This window comes from Eubalaena glacialis, chromosome 20 (genome assembly GCF_028564815.1).
Source record: "Eubalaena glacialis isolate mEubGla1 chromosome 20, mEubGla1.1.hap2.+ XY, whole genome shotgun sequence".
In the NCBI taxonomy this organism is placed as follows: domain Eukaryota; kingdom Metazoa; phylum Chordata; class Mammalia; order Artiodactyla; family Balaenidae; genus Eubalaena; species Eubalaena glacialis.
The window spans coordinates 33060911-33077351 of record NC_083735.1 but is presented as its reverse complement, the minus strand read 5'-3'; the positions used below and the strand labels follow the sequence as shown (position 1 = coordinate 33077351).

Sequence of the window (16441 nt, the reverse complement as noted above, 5' to 3'; positions counted from 1 at the left end):
TTCTTTTTCTAATTCCCTTAGGTGGTAGGTTTGTTTGAGATTTTTCTTATTTCTTGAGGAAGGCCTGTATCACTATAAACTTCCCTCTTAAATCTGTTTTTGCTGCATCCCATAGATTTTGGAGAGTTGTGTTTCCATTTTTATTTGTCTCAAGGTATTTTCTGATTTCCTCTTTGATTTCTTTATTGACCCATCATTTTTTAGTAGCGTGTCATTTAGTCTCCATGTGTTTGTTCTTTTCCCATTTTTCTTTCTGTAATTGATTTCTAGTTTCATACCGTTGTGGTCGGAAAAAAGCTTGATATAATTTCTATCCTCTGAAATTTGTTGAGACTTGTTTTGTGGCCCAACATGTGATCTGTCCTGGAGAACATTTCATGTGCACTTGGAAAAAATGTGTATTCTGCTGTTTTGGAATGTAATGTCCTGTAGATATCTATTATGTCCACCTAGTCTATTGTGTCATTTAAGGCCACTGTTGCCTTATTGATTTTCTGTCTGGATTATCTGTCCATTGATGAAAATGGAATGTTAAAGTCTCCTACTATTACTGTATTATTGTCAGTTTCTCCTCTTATGTCTGTTACTATTTGCTTTATATATTTAGCTGCTCCCATCTTGGATGCATATATAGTAACAAATGTTGTATCCTGTTCTCGTATTGATCCCTTTATCATTATAGAATGCCCTCCTTTGTCTTTTGTTATAGCCTTTGTTTTAAAGTCTATTTTGTCTGATAGGAATATTGCTGCCCCTGCTTTCTTTTCATTTCCGTTTACAGGAAATACCTTTTTCCATTCCCTTATTTTCAGCCTGTGTGTGTCTTTAGCTCTGACGTGAGTCTCCTGGAGGCAGCATATAGATGGGTCTTGTTTTTTGTCCAGTCACCCACCCTGTGTCTTTTTAAAATTTATTTATTTATTTATTTTTGGCTGCGTTGGGTCTTCGTTGCTGTGCGTAGGCTTCTCATTGCTTTGGTTTCTCTTGTTGCGGAGCATGGGCTCTAGGCACGGGGGCTTCAGTAGTTGTGGCGCACGGGCTTAGTTGCTCCGCGGCATGTGGGATTTTCCCGGACCAGGGCTCGAACCCGTGTCCCCTGCATTGGCAGGCGGATTTTTAACCACTGCGCCACCAGGGAAGCCCCACCCTGTGTCTTTTGATTGGAGCATTTAGTCCATTGACATTTAAAGTAGTTATTGATAGGTATGTACTTATTGCCATTTTATTACTTGTTTTCCGGTTGTTTTTGTAGTTCTTCTGTATTCATTTCTTTTTTTTCTTCCTTTGTGGTTTAATGATTTTATTTAGCAGTATGCTTGTGTTCCTTACTTTTTTGTGTGTGTGTATATGTTGTAGTTTTTTGATTTGTGATTACCATGGGGTTCGTATATGTTGACCTATATCTACTTGTGTTAAACTGGCAGTCATTTAAGTTCAAACATATTCTAAACAACCTACGTTATTTTACTCCCCTCCCCTGCATTTTGTGGTTTTGATGTTACATTTCACATCTTCACGTTTATCCCTTAACTGTTTATTGTAGTTATAGTTGCTTTTACAGTTTTTTGTCTTTTAATCTTCATACTGGCTTATTTAAGTGGTTGATCCTCAGTCCTTACTATGTATTTGCCTTTTCTATTGGGATTTTCCCTTTTCTATAGGTTCTTACTTCTTTTCCACTTAGAGAAGACCCTTTAACATTTCTTTTAGAGTAGGTTTAGTATTGATGAACTGTTTCAGTTTTTGCTTGTCTGAGCAGTTCTTTATCTCTTCTTCAATTCTGAATGATAATCTTGTTGGGCAGAGTATCCTGGGTTGCAGGTTTTTCCCTTTCAGGACTTTGAATATATCATGCCACTCCCTTCTGGCCTGCAAGGTTTCTGCAGAGAAATCAGCTGATAGCCTTATGGGGATTCCCTTGTGTATGACTCTCTTTTTTTCTTGCTGCCTTCAGAAGCCTCTCTTTACCTTTTGCCATTTTAATTATGTTATGTCTTGGTGTGAGTTTGCTTGGGTTCATCTTATTTGGGACCCTCTGTGCTTCCTGTTCCTGGATATTTGTTTCCTTCAGGTTTGGGAAGTTTTCAGCCACAATTTCCTCAAATACATTTTCGATGCCCTGCTCTCTCTCTTCTCCTTCTGAGACCCCTATAATGTGAATGTTGGTACATTTAATGTTAGCCCAGAGATCTCTTATACGGTTTTCATTTTTTAAAATCTCTCTTTTCTTTTTGCTGTTCTGATTGGGTGATTTCCATTATTCTATGTTTCAGATCACTTATGTGTTCTTTTGTATCACTTAGTCTGCTATTCAGTCCTTTTAGTATGTTTTTTATTGCAGCTATTGGATTCTTCATTTCTGATTGGGTCTTTTTTATATATTCTAGTTCCTTGTTAAAATTCTCACTATGTTCATTTGTTCTTTTCCCTAATTCAGTTAACATTTTTTAATTAACTGTGTTCTGAATTCTTTATCTGGTAAATTGTTTATTTCTGTTTCATTATTTTTTCATGGGTTTTCTCTTGCTGTTTCAATTGAGAGCAGTTTGTCTGCCTTTTCATTTTGCTTAACTTTTTCTGTCACTATAAATTTAGGTGAAACAGTTACCTATTGCGGTCTGAAAGGGGTATTCTTATGTGGGAGCATCCTTATACAGACTGTGTGTGCCCAGTGCCTTTGATGGGAGAGCAGGATTTGATGACACGGACAAAGTCATCTTTCCTCAGCTATCACCTTAGTTGGGGGTGGAGCTGGAGCTGGGTGTGAGGTGGGACTTCCCCTCTGCTCAGTGGCTGTCACCATGCAGTTGGGGACAGGGTCTGATCCTAAGTTGCTGGAGCCAAAGCCCTGAGGGTCCGGCCCAGGCTGGCTCTGTTCCCTTTAGGTGTGTTTCCCACCCCCCCTGCACTGGAACCCTTGCCCCAGAGCTGGGGAGGGCAGACAAAAGTGGGGCCCATGTGGGCTCTCTGCAGACAGAGGTCCGAGCTGTCTGCCATGTGCAGCCTTGGGTGCATGTCCCCTTTGCCCCTCATAGTCGATCACTGCCCCCAGCCTCCCCTGTCTTGTTATGGGGCCACACTGCAGGGCAACTGGGGCCTGTGTGGACTCTTGGAGTATGTTGGGGCGTAAGCCGTGCGGTAGGGGCCGCCGTCAAGAGTTCTGGGCTTCTTCTGATGCACTGCTTGAGTAAGTGCCAACAGTGGCTGCTGACACCCCACCCAGACTCCACCCCAGGTCCGGGTTGCCTGTGCATCACTTGGCTGTGTTTCTCCCTGTCGTGGTGGCCCTAGATGCTGTGCAGTGGTGCATCGTCATGGAGCAAGTGGGGCTGAGGTGTGCACCCAGGCGGGGAGACCTGGCAGCCACTAGAGCAGTCCTCCCACTGTACTCTCCGCCCTGGCTGGGGGCGAGCCAGCACGCACGTGCTCCCACAGCCCTGCTGCCCTCCAGCTAGCCAAGGGGGCTCGTCTCCCCTGATTAGGACCCCAGGACTGGGGCATTCAGTCTCAGGCTCTCACTGCTCACTCCCCAGGGTGGGTCTCCGCCTGTGCATTCTCCCTTTTCCTCTGAGTCCCCTCCCAGGGGCACAGGTCCCAACCTGATCACTTTTCTTCCCATCCTAAACGATTACATGTGGATCTTTCTTACAGCCTTGGTTGTACGGGAGTTTTTCTGCCAGTTTCCATTCCACATATAGATGTACTTTTGATGTGTTTTTTGGGGGGGTGAGTTCCATGTCCTCTTACTCTGCCACGTTGATCGATCCCCCTTGCCATCCATACATCTTCTTTGGTGAATTGTCTGTTGAAATCTTTTGCCCATTAAAAAAATTGGATTATTTCATTATTAAGTTTCGAGAGTTTTCTATATTTTAGTTACAAGTTTTTTTCAGATATACTTTTTTTCCTCAGGATGTGGTTTGGTTTTCATTTTTCTAGCAAGTAGGTTTTGAAGCGCAGTTTTTTATTTTGATGAAGTCCATTTTACTGATGTTTGTGCTTTTCTGACATTTTTAAGAAATCTTTGCCAAATCCAATGTCATTAAGGTTTCTCCTTTGTTTTAGAAGTTGTGTCATTTTAGCTTTTACATTTAGCTCTATGATCCATTTTGATTGAGTTAATTTTTAAAGATGGTGTGAGGAAAGGATTGAGGTTCATTGTTTTGCATGTTTTTCCTGTTCTAGCAACATTTGTTGAAAAGTTTATTCAGATGGAGAAACTGTTGAATTGCCTTGGCTCTGTTTTGTTCCACTGATCTGTCTATCCTTATGCCAATAAAACACTGTCCTGATTACTGTAGCTTTATAGTAAGGCTTAAAATTAGGTATCGTGAGTCCTTCATCTTTGTTGTTCCTATTCGTAGTTATTTTAGGTATTGTAGGTCCTCTGCATTTCCTTATATATTGTAGAATGAACTTGTTAATTTCAGCCAAAAAGCTTTTTAGGGATTTTGATTGTGATTGCATTTTATCTATAGATCAATTTGGGGGAAGAATTGACATCTTAATAATGCTGAGTCTTCTGACCCATGAACACACAGTTATCTCTCAGTGTATTTTGGTCTTTAGTTTCTCTCAGCAGTGTTTTGTGGTTTTCAGCGTATGTATCATGCACTCTATAATTCGTATTGCCCTCCTCCTATTATGAATAAGGTTGAGCATCTTGACATATATTTAAGGACCATTTTAATTTTCTTTTTGGGGAGTTATCTATACCCTTTATTCTCTTTTATATTGAAATTTTGGTTTTTTAATTGATAAATCTGTGATATGAGTTGTAAATACCTTTTCCCCAGTTTGTCTTCGACATTGTGTACATTAATTTTTGCTAAGCAGAAATTTTGATTTTTATGTAGTCAAATTTATTTTTTTTCTTTTTTTGGCTTCTGGAATTTGTGTCATACTTAGATTTTCCTTGCTCTCCAAAGAATTCCTTACCACAGTTTATTCTGATATTTTAGGGTTTCATTTTTACATATAAATCTTTGATTCTGTTCAAATTTATCCTAATAGTAAGGTGTGGATTGATCCAAATCATTTTCAGGATAGCTATCCAGTTGTTGCAACACTGTTAATAGATTTGAGGTTTTAACTTTATTGTATTAAATTTCTATGAGTATTTAAGGCTATTTCTGGACTTCCTGTTCTTTTCTATTGATCCATTTATTTATGCACCAGGATCACACCATTTTAATATCTGGTTTAGCTAATCTCCCCTCACTGGTATAGGAGGAAGGAGTTTCTTAGCCTGCCGTCTGTGTATGGAGCTTGTGGGGAATAGAAAAAAGTCTATGAGTCCAGTGAAATTCTATTTATAATTTCGGGTATATATGTATATGGTGTCTTTTCTGGGGAGAAATCCATAGGTTTCATTAGATTCTCAAATAGATCCATGACTCAAAAAATGTCAAACCTTAGATCTAGAAAAGTGTTTGAGCCATATACCCTTACGGCAATCCGTGAATGCTGTATTTTTATAATCAAATTTCTTTACAAACTGGATATAAATAATTGCTTGTACACACACTGAATAACATCTGGAAGATGTATGAGAAATTGGTAACGTCGGTTGTCAGAAGTTGGGGACTAGTGGTGAAGAAACAGTGAGAAGGAGACTTCATTATTATATCCTTTTATATCTTTGATTTTTATTCATATGATTGTATTGGCTTTTTGAAAAAGGTGAATAACATTTAAAAAATTAAGGTGATGAATTGGACGACTCTTCCATGTTGTTCCAAGAATGAGTTCTGTGGAAAGGGAGGGCTTGGTCATTTACTACTGGCTTTTTTATATTACAGGACATAATGCTAGACTTATTTGTTATAAGGTTACCTTACAAACCACTGCCAATTACATCACCTCTGAGTCAGATTTTTTTTAAACAGTAAAAAAATGAACTCGTAAGGTGGTTGTGTAGATTGAGATGATATATGTAAAGCATCTAGTACGAATGTTAGTTTCTTCTTTTTACAACATAATTTTTTCTCTTTACAGGGAGTCTGAAGATACAGTATTGCTGGTCCTCAAAGAAATCTACCAAACCCAGGGTATCTTCCTTGATCAGCCTTTACAGTAAAAATGAATCACCTATGGCTGCTTAATGTAAGTTTTTAAATGTCATGTATGCAGCATGGTTCCTACATATTAACATGGGACGAGGAACTGTGGAGCCTCAGCTCTTTATAAATACACTTTTTGTTGCCTGTCACCAAGATCCAGGTTATTACTCATTTTTAGAGGGACTCTGGTTAAAATTCATGGGAAAAAAGCACAGTAGGCCACTTAGAGAAAGGTTAGTGTATGTTTGTTTTGTTAGCGACTTGGTCCAATAATACTTGCCATTTTTAGAATCTAAACTCAGAATCTTAATAGTTGACCATCTGAGAGTTACCATGGCAACAGTTACAGCTTTAAGCACAAACAGCTCACCCTGGGATTTACGTTACTCAGCCCTGTAGATGTGTAGTTAGAAAGTTTGTGTGTCAGACTCTGGCGTTCTCTCTGGTTGCCTTCCAGCGTGATGACCTCTTCCACTCTCTCCCTTAGACGGACACTGAGGGATCCTTCCCCAGAAAACCTGCCTCTTTGTTGCTGCAGTTTTCCTCTCCTCAGCTGCGACATTTCCTGCAGGTTGCCTGCCACTTACTCACCACTGGGGTCTTTGGAAGATAATCTTCCTCTCTGGAAGTGAGTGGAAAAGCAAAGGGAAGACCCTATTACTTTTTACCACTGGCTTCAAAGAAACACTTGCCATTCTTTCGTCATAGCTGGGAGTGGTTTGCATCTTTAATACTTTGATGATGGTATTTAGGTACCACACTTTATTGCTTATTACTTGAGATGGTATAAAGTCTGTTTGAGTTTTTGTTTTGGGTTGGGTATAAATTTTTCTAAGAAATTACTGCTTATCTTTAGAAAATATTCTAATCTGGAAGCGGACTCCCGAGATTCAGAAGGCATTTTGGGGTCTGCTCATCACACATGGGTGTTCTCTGCATTTGAAGGCCAAGTCTAAGTGGATGAGGGAGACCGGTGGCCATCAGACTCTTTTGAGCCAGCTTTTATTTCCTACACGTACTGTATGAAGAAAGACTAAAATTTGTAAATACTGTTTACTCTCTCTACAGCTGACTGACAGATTTATTGCTAGGGATCACCGAGCTGTTCATTGTTTCCACAGCTGTTGGAGCTGCTCTCGGTGGACAGTCTAAAGTGGGCAGTTCAGTTCACATCAGGTGCATCTTTATAAAGCAAAGATATTATATATCCTAGACCTGCCCTTTTATATCATATCATACTTCAAACTGGGAGACTCTAGACAAAGTCCGACTTAGTTGTTGGTTCTTAAGTTGAGGGTTATAAAAGCTGACAGACCTGAAATTACACAGCTTTGACTGCTTATTCAGTGATGAATAAAATGTTTTAGTGGTACATTGATGGTGAGATAGAATTTGTGTAAGCCATCTGCCACAGCTGCTTGGGTGAAGGGAGTATTGAAGAGTGTCCTCTTCAAGCACATAAACAGCGTTGCCTTCTTAGGTACCCGTAGTGCAGGACGCTATGGGACAGGCTCCCGGCACAGGCAGTGTTGGTAGATCTGGCTAGCGGGAAGTGTTCCTTATTCTGAAAGACAAACCTGCGTCTGTGGGGCCAGGAACAGCTGTTGCAGAGTCAGTGTCAGAGCGTGCAAGTGAGATGCACCTTGAAGAGGACGGGTGAATGGAGACTAATTGTTTCCAAGGCATCTTGCTCACCACTGTGCTGCAGGTATTTTCTTTCTCACAGGTCTCAGCGTGTGATTGTCTTTGCAGTTCTCTTTGTGACAGTCCTTCACACTCCTTTCAGGTTCCTACAGGCCCTGGTGGACAGAGCGGTGTAGACAGGCAAGCTGTGTTTCGTTTTTTATATTGGTTTCTTGTAAGTAAATGTATCATGGTATCCAAAGCCCTGGAATTTAACATTCACATAAGCCATCTCTTTGACGGCAGAGGGAAGGTTAATTACTGTCACCCTAGAGTGAAGGTTGGGGTAAAGGTGAGAGCCTGGCCTTTCCTTGTCCATCTGCTTACAGACTAATGCTAAGCCACTAAGAAGTCTCATCTATATGAAATACTTTATTTTCTTTACTACATAAACTCTGAGTCTGAAGTAAGGGTTACTGAGAATTCAGTAGCATTCAGTACATATTAAAGGGGAAGCTTTCATCAAGTTGTTGTCTTCAAATTTAAATTTGGTCTTCCTATTAACAGAATAACTAAAATTTAAGAGTAAACCAAAGGACCAGCAAGAGTCCCTGTAACCAAAGATGAACAGGATCAACCTGGATGGCTAGATAGACCACTGTTTGTACTAAGAAGTGTTTCCTTCCTGGTGATGAGGGGCAGGTGACTGGAAAAGAGCTTTATATCCTGTTTGTCCCCCTGTGCTGGTATCACGGATGTATATTCCACAGGGTAATAAGCTTGACTTGAGTTCCTTGTTTAGTTGTATATTATTTGCACTACTTCAGTTGTATCATGTGCAATCTCTTGACCGAGCCTATTTTTAAATGCTGGTAGAGTATCATTTTATACATATTCCCAGCTGCAGAACTGGTATTGCTTATCTCAGCAAAAGAGATTGTTTGCATGGAAAGATTAATAGCACTGATTAGCTTTCTGATATTTTGCACTTTTTGAAATGTTTTTTATGTGATTATATTTAAAACTTTAGTAAATACTGAAATAAAACCATATTGACCAGTTGCCTACTTTTACCTGGCTCATCCATCATAAAGTAAAGAGAGTCAATACAATAACCATTTCTCTTCCCCTTGTGTACTACTAAAACAAGTTTAAAAAGAGTTTGGGGCAAAGAACTAACATTCAGGTTCTTTGCCCTTGACTGTTGATTTAAAGTGCGGCGATTATAAGGTAAATATTGAGATGCTCCTTTGGTATTATTGACATCAGCCACTGCTATAGATAGTGGAATCAGTTGTGTCAGATAGGGAATCTGGTGTCTAACTTTGGAAATGTTTCAGGTCTCAAATGGAACTTTAAGCACAAAAAACCACGTTCACCGTTAGGAAAAAGATATATTGAAAATATGTTATAGAAATACACAAATCAAGGTCATATTTAAAATATAATCACAAAAAGAAAACAAATAAAATATAATCACAACACAGAGAAAGGCCGTTATAGGTCCTACACCATCAGTTCCGCCGATGTCCCGTCATGGTCCCTTATACCCTACCGTGAGGGCGGGGCGGGGGGAGACTCACCTGCCCTCCAGACAGCCGTGTCTCTGACTACCCTGCCCTGCCTTGGCCGCTTGGCACAGCTGGCACATTTGGGCGGATCTTCAGTCCTGAGTGAAGGGAAAGCAGCTTGTGAGCACAGTTACACAAGTAAGGTGGAGAGAGTGAGTACTGAATCCACGCTCCTGACCAGTTTCTTTTTTATTGTGTTTACTCAGTAATTCAACAAATTATCAAATTGTTTATGTTTACAGTATTCAAAATGGACAGCAGTACTTAGCTGGACTTGAATAAGATAGGCACAGTGGTAAATAAGCCAGAATTGGAGATTTTCCTATTGAAGGCGTGATGGAATTGCCACCAGAGAAAGTAAACAGAACTAAAATAATTTAATTGCTCATGCCCTAGATTTTAAGATTTTGAGCTATGGGAAATGGAAATTAAGTTCTGATAATCAACACTAGCTTCTAGGATAAAGTGGGGCTAAGGTGAAAGCTTCTTTGTGACATAATCATTCCAAGAACAGTACTGAAGTTAAGTGTAAAAACACTGTAGATCTTGGGATACCAATCCGATGGGCCACATTCATAAGCTGGAAAGACCATGGAAAGATCTCATTACTGGAATGCATGGTGAACAGTAGTTAAAATGGACCTTGACTCCTCGCAATAAATCCCTGTGAGCCAGGGAAACTGCATGATCATGGGGGCTTCTGTCCTCACCTGTACCTCTCAGGAGGTAAAAGGTCAGAAATTCTTGTCCTGGGTGTGGTGAGTTAGGAGGGGCTGATTCACCTGTTTTCCAGGGAGGCAGCTCCAGTGTCTAAACATCAAAATGACGAGGGTCGCCGGGCTGCTTTTGCGCGGTGGGAAGAGCAGGGCTGCGCTGCAGTGGTCTGTGGCACTGGGCGTCCGTCAGGGGAGGGTAGTACTGCCTGTAGCAGACGTAGGCGAACGTCAGGCCGATGGCGGATCCAGCCAGGACATCTGAAGGCAGAGGAGACGGGCCTTCCCTCAGTCACGGTGATGCCACCCAGCAGAGGGAGCTTGGCCCTCCAGGCTACTCTACTTGTTTAGCCTGCAAAACCCCTCAATTCCAGGCTTATCGGTTTTTTGGGTTTTCTTAATTTTATCGTACAGTTGCAGGATTGTCATTGTCAGGTTGTTCTCTAAACACCAAATCAAAACACATCTTTAGTTGGGTAGTTATAACAAGGCTTTTTCTGAGTTCACTGCATTGAATATTTTTAATTGAGAAGAATACTGAAGGTTCACTTAATGCTATCAACAACTCCTTCTCACATTTAAAGGGTTCTAGAGGAAGGAATAAACTCTTCAGGAGTTGCCTCTCTTTGCAAAAATTTAGTTTATTCTTTAAAACTGAGCTCCTAAGGTCCTCTGGGCAATACTGTCAGCTTTTTTTTTTTTTTTTTTGAACTGTGGGCTTTCTGTGCAAATATTCTGTAATTTGGATGTTTTACTCTGTCATTCAACTTAAATTTCTTTGGTTTAATTACAATTTTATGTTTTCTTGAATTTTACTTTCATTTCTGAACAAAAATCTCAACGACAGTGAACTTGATTTTTAAGACAGACAGTGTAAGTAAATTGAACTTTGAGGTTCGTTGTAAAAAATTTCTTATAGAGTTTATTCTGAACTTATGATGCTTCAAAGTCATGGGAAAATCAGAATGTTCCTCCTTGGTAATCTGTTTAAAAGCTAACCGCGTGCTTTTTCATTTTCTGTGTAGCGATAAACGCATACTCAGTACAGAATGCAGGCCATCCTCTGCTCACTTGTCTGTTCATTCAGCAGACACCTGGGGAGCGTCTCCTGTGCCGAGTGCTAGGGAGAAACGATGGGAGAACGGTGGAGGCGTCCATGGCCTGATGCCTTGCTTACCTTGCCAGTGATGCTTGTAATCACAGGTGCGGGACAGTGCAATCACAGCTGCAAAGAGTAGGGGTGACAGAAAGGAACAGAACCTCCAGGATTTCCCTCGGCCTCGTGGTGTGAAGCAGTGTAACTTCCCTGCCAGGTAGAAGGACGCGAAGGCCAGACCAGCAAATGCAACTAGAAGAGGGAAAACCTCTAAGTATGTGTCTTTTAAAGAAAAAGAGGAGGCTAGCGGGTATGAACATGTTTTTCTCCCTTTTGGTAACTTTTGGTGTAGATCATTGATCTACATCATCAGTTATGAGGGAGAAGGAAACAAAAGGGAAAATAAAGGACCGTTTCCCAAAGTGAGTAACATTTACCCTGAGAATAGTTTTGGAATCCTAGCGATGGCACTTCACTTCCTGATGTGTTAGTTTCCTGATGCATAAATGGGAATCATAAAAATAACAGTACCCATCTCATTGGGCTCTTTCTTTATGGTATCAAACGAGACACGAATCTAAAATGCTTTCGGAAGCACCTGACATACAGTAACTCTTCAATAAAGGTTAATATTTTTATGACTGGACCAAGATTGCAGGATTTAGGCAAATAATACAGTAATAATAAAATGTTCAAATTTTATGAAGGTAAACTACTTCCTCTGTCCTCGAACATTTAATATTCGAGGTTCAAGCTTGTTATTAAAGAAGGGGGCTCTCCGATTTCTAGATAGAAGAACAAGAGTGCGTGAGATGTTCCCATCCTCACAAGCTTCCTAGGTTAAATTCAGTGATCCAAAAAAAAAGCATAGATGTGGAGTCCACGTGGTATTCATACAGGAAGAATGTCCACTGGGGAAGCTCTTGCGGCCCTCATTCACCACGTCCTCATCTCCTGTGCACGTCAAGTCATGATGGGCTTGCCCGTCGGGGAAGCAACGGTAGAAGAAGTCTGGGCGTGGCCTGCAAGAAATAAGCAAGGTCTGAACGTGGATCATTTACAACTGCAGAAATTATTTTTTGGTTGTGTTAGATACCTTCTTAACTGTCAGTCAAATAGTGTCCCAGGCAAAACAGTGAAACTGGATTGGATAGTCACCACTAAGAGAAAAGCCTTATTTCCAGGGTCAATATTTAAATCAGGAAGGAAAAAAAGCCACTGCGGCACATAGTTACTTTTTAGGGCAAAGAGTGAGTCGTGCTGCAGCTTCTGGGGGTGCTCTGGAGGACACCTACTCTGTGTCAGTGGGAAATGCTGTTCAGGGTAGAAAAGAGCCCGAGAGTCACCCGAGGGACCGAGGTAGAGGGAAGGGAGGGAGTGTTTGTTAGAAGAAAAAAATCAGGGCTTCCCTGGTGGCGCAGTGGTTGAGAATCTGCCTGCTAATGCAGGGGACACAGGTATCGAGCCCTGGTCTGGGAAGATCCCACATGCCGCGGAGCAACTAGGCCCGTGAGCCACAATTGCTGAGCCTGCGCGTCTGGAGCCTGTGCTCCGCAACAAGAGAGGCCACGATAGGGAGAGGCCCGCGCACCGCGATGAAGAGTACCCCCCGCTTGCCGCAACTAGAGAAAACCCTCGCACAGAAACGAAGACCCAACACAGCCATAAATAAATTAAAAAAAAAAAAAAAAAAAAAAGATCAGACTGAATAAAGAGAAAAGGCTACGGGGAAGATGTGGCAGCAGTTGCGTGCGCCTGCTCTCCTGGGGGGGCGGCAGCGCTGGGCACTCACCTCCCCACTATCAGTTTGACTGTGTTGGTGAAGACGCCGTTCAGAGCCAGGGCCAGGCTGGCAGCTGGAAGGCAACGGAAGTAGCTGCTGGTAGCGTCTGCCCAGGAGGAGCGGCCGGGTGCCCGTGTCGTTAGGCGCAGCCGCGGTCTCCGGGGACAGAGGAGCGCTCGGGCTCCAGCCGGAGCGGAGCGTGAGAATAATCCCGGCCCCCGGTGGCCACTCCGCCGTGGCACAGGGAGAACGCGCGACCCAGACTGAGGACGCGTCGCAGCTGCAAATAGTCCGGTGCACGCACGTGCACCCAGGACGTGGAGCACGTCTCACAGGTAGCAGGCGGGGCACCCGGGAGACAGTCACCGAGGAACGCAGAGCTCGGCCCCCCCCCCGCAAGCCCCTTGGGGGCCCCCGCCTCCTGCTTACGGCGCTGGGGAGGCCGCGCTTACCCAGGCAGGCCTGCCGGCTGTCCGCTGCGTCCGCCTTCTTCAGACACCTGGCCAGGAGGACCGGGGCCAGCGGGGCCAGCAAGGCGACGACCTGCGCCGTACACGGCAGAGCTCAGCACACGAAAGGAAACAGGGCCGCCCCGAGAACGTCACACAACTAGCTGGGAAAAGAGCTCCCACAGCAAGAGGGGTGAAGTGACAGAACTGGCCTATCAGACCTCCCGGCTCCCCCGCAAGTGCGGTGTGCCGGGTCTGCCTGCGGCTAGCTGGGCGCCGAGCTCCCGCGGGAGCCGCCGTCACCCCTCCTCTCAATGACCAGTTGCCCCGGGCCGCCCTGAGCAGCCGCCCTCGGACCCTGTCCCTGGAGCTGAAGCGGACGGACTTCTCTCTCAACCTGGCCCTTAACCGTTACGACGCGAAGGCTCGTCTTCAGCTCCGTGGCGGAGCCAGGGGGACCTGCCCGCTCCCTCCCTAGCGTTCGGCTCCGTGAGAAGTGCGGTCAGAAGGAAGGCTGGTTCTCCACGCACAAACATCGGCTTGGTGGCGAAATACTCTGCTTCCACGTACGGATTCCGGTAGAGCCACATCTCCTCGGGCTGGATGAGCCTCTGGAAGGGCGGGAGCAGCTCTGTTACCCTAAAGGGGACACAAAGGTGCGGGCGCGTCGGCGGCTTCCCGGAAGCGCGCGCGGAGCCCGGCCGGGCGGCAGGACCTACCGGCCCCGGGCTCGGGAGCGGGGCCGGGGACCCGGGACCGGGGACCGGGGACCGGGGGCCGGGGGCCCGAGCGCAAGTCCTTACAGGAAGGCCGCGAACAGCGCGAGCCGCACGCCCACCTCCGCCGCCACCTCCTTCCCCATCACGGCGCGCGCGCTCAAGGCTGACGTGGCGGCGCCGAGGGAGGGGGAGAGGGGCGGGGCCGGAGCGGGGGCGGGGCGAGAGCGGGGCGGGGGCGGGGGCGGCCCCCAGCGCCTGAGACAGCGACGGACGGAAGTGAGGGGTCGCCCCAACTGTCTGTTCCCCGCCTGTCCGCGCGCGCGACTTTGCGTACCTTACCGAGGCCCAGGCCTTCCTTCCCGGGGACCACGCGGACTCCTCGTTTCCGGATCCAAGTCCCCTGAAGCACAGCGCGTGCTGCGGGAAGACGTGCCGGGCTCCCGCAGGACCTTGCGGGCCTCGCCGGCGCGGTGGACGCGCTGGGTCTTTCGGCCCCGCGCTGGTCCCCTCCCGCCCAGGATGGCCTCTTGCCCACTGAGTGGTAGCAAGAAATTACGGGCAATGAACAAGTCCACATATTTAATTTGGAACATACGGGACAATTTATTGAAGTCAACCTCAAGCAAAATCTGAAATCAGTGGAATGTCATTAAAAACCTTTCCAAATTAATCCTCACGGAAGCAAAAAACACATTTGAATTCCAAAGTATTTGTAAAATAAGAAAGGCAGCATCTCAGTAAATATAATGTACAAAAATTATATGTTCCTACCAGCACACACAGTAGTAAGAAGCTTAAATATTACAGGCAATGCTAATACACCATAACTAGGCAACAATAAGCTATCTATGTACAGGTTAACCAAGCTTTACACGTTTCACACTATGCAATAAAACATAGGCCAATCAACAAAATCCCCAAAATATCATATATCTTGAAGTCTATGTGGCAACATCAAGTCATTATACAGTAATGCCCTAGTGGAATACCCCCAGGGAAAATGAACACTAATCTTTAGTGTCAAGAGCTTCTAGCCAAGTCACAGAAACTCAAAAGAGATTGACTTAGTGAATATTGATGCTTTGTTATTAAAGACTCAAGTCTCAAGGGATTTAGGCAAAAAATAACAGTTCACAGGATCTACAAAGTTTATTACAGATAAACAAAGTACAGAAATAACCAATCTACAAAGGTAATTATAAAGATCAGGAGGAAATGAGAGCAGAATCTGTAGGTATCTGTTTGTTGTGCAATATCACAAGTGGATACAAATGAATTTCTCCTATCAATTCCAATTATGCACACACCCTTGTATATAAAAAGAACCAGTTGTAGTCATCATTTAGCATCTTGGTTATCAGTGGCAACATGATTTTCTTTTTTTTTAACACAGGGCATGTGACAGCACAAATGAGATAAAGAGCAATATTAGTGACAACAAAGTAAAAGTAAATTTTATCCAGTCCACTTCTAAACTGACAAGAATACCGTTTGAATCCCTCATTTAGGTCATCTGATGGATACCGAGAGGCACTCGCACACATCAGAAGTCTGTGGCAGGTGGGGAAGGGAAACCCGAGGGTGCTTTCTTGCCAACTAACAGGTGCAGTGATGTCACATAAGAAAACGAAGGACTGAATAAATGACTTTGGTAACTATTCATCTTTTCCCTTTTTCTTACACATTAATGACTCTGGGATGCCACCGAAGGACAGGTAATTCTCTTCCTCCTTCGTACATATGTGCCACATGCACCTGAACTTGTCACTTAAGCAATGGACTGAAAAGAACGGAAATGGGTTTGAAACACACAGGTTACACCCAGCATTTCAGGAGTGTAACATAAGTGCACATTTTTGTTTTTTTCCCTACGCAGGCATATATTAAAAGGAAGGAAGAGGTGCTTGGGGATAGGGTTGACAAAACAACAAAACAGAGAACATACATATGAAGTACTCGTATAAATGCTGCTGGTATTTCATGCAGGAGTCTCTTCCCCGAATGTGTGCACTGAATCTGAGAGAACTACTGTGGACACTTCTGTCTGCAGAACTTCGCCTTTAATCCAAGTTCAAGAGGGTAAGAGACAAAACAGTATACAAAACAATGCTTTCTACTTCATAAATTTTAAAATAACTGTAAAATAAGGAGAATCTGAGGAGTTTCAAGTACTTAAAAAACCTGAATTCAATGAGGCAGAGGTCTCAGTGTTAAAGTGGCTACTTCGTACCTGTGGTAAACACTATCACCCCCTCCCTTACCCTACTGTAACCCCCTTTCTCCCTGTACCCCACCCCGGATAAATGTCGGTAGATTTCAGTATATACAAATTCCCAACTCTTCGTATTTGTCAATATAGGGCAAAGCTGTCTAATTATATCTATTCCCGAGCCTATCTGGAAAGGGAAGCGAGTTCTACTGTTTG

At 43.8% G+C, this 16441-nt stretch overlaps 2 protein-coding genes across 7 annotated transcripts in view; one reads left to right on the top strand and one right to left on the bottom strand.

The window, feature by feature from the left end:
- DDHD2 (DDHD domain containing 2) overlaps positions 1-8747 on the top strand; it is a 28612-nt gene extending 19865 nt beyond the window's left edge. For both annotated transcript variants that reach the window (XM_061177588.1, XM_061177587.1), the window contains exons 17-18: positions 5998-6105; positions 6550-8747. In XM_061177588.1, coding sequence (XP_061033571.1) covers positions 5998-6079 — 82 coding nt within the window. In that variant the 3' untranslated portion in view covers positions 6080-6105; positions 6550-8747. The remainder of the gene's footprint in view (positions 1-5997; positions 6106-6549) is intronic.
- On the bottom strand, positions 7422-14179 carry PLPP5 (phospholipid phosphatase 5). Of its 5 annotated transcripts, XR_009698828.1 has the most exons (10): positions 14101-14179; positions 13828-13936; positions 13301-13391; positions 12858-12921; positions 11963-12087; positions 11147-11317; positions 10039-10230; positions 9269-9354; positions 7758-7861; positions 7422-7626 (listed from the first exon to the last, which is right to left on the bottom strand). XR_009698828.1 is itself a non-coding variant. In XM_061177591.1 (8 exons), the coding sequence occupies exons 1-7, from the start codon at positions 14157-14159 to the stop codon at positions 10067-10069; spliced, it is 783 nt and encodes a 260-aa protein (XP_061033574.1). In that variant the 5' UTR covers positions 14160-14179; the 3' UTR covers positions 9111-9354; positions 10039-10066. The 5 variants fall into 5 exon arrangements, 1 of the variants encoding a protein (XP_061033574.1); XR_009698827.1 differs by having other exon boundaries at positions 7422-7950; XR_009698826.1 differs by having other exon boundaries at positions 7422-7861.
- Positions 14180-16441: the final 2262 nt, after the last annotated feature.

Excerpts from the sequence above, each read along its gene's own strand:
- PLPP5 (XM_061177591.1), bottom strand. The coding sequence starts at position 14,159 with ATGGGGAAGGAGGTGGCGGCGGAGGTGGGCGTGCGGCTCGCGCTGTTC. Across the intron at positions 13,937-14,100 it reads GCGCTGTTCGCGGCCTTCCT|GGTAACAGAGCTGCTCCCGC; the intron begins GTAAGGACTTGC and ends TGTCCCCTTTAG. Across the intron at positions 11,318-11,962 it reads CCCCAGTGGACATTCTTCCT|TTGCATTTGCTGGTCTGGCC; the intron begins GTATGAATACCA and ends TCCCTCTTCTAG.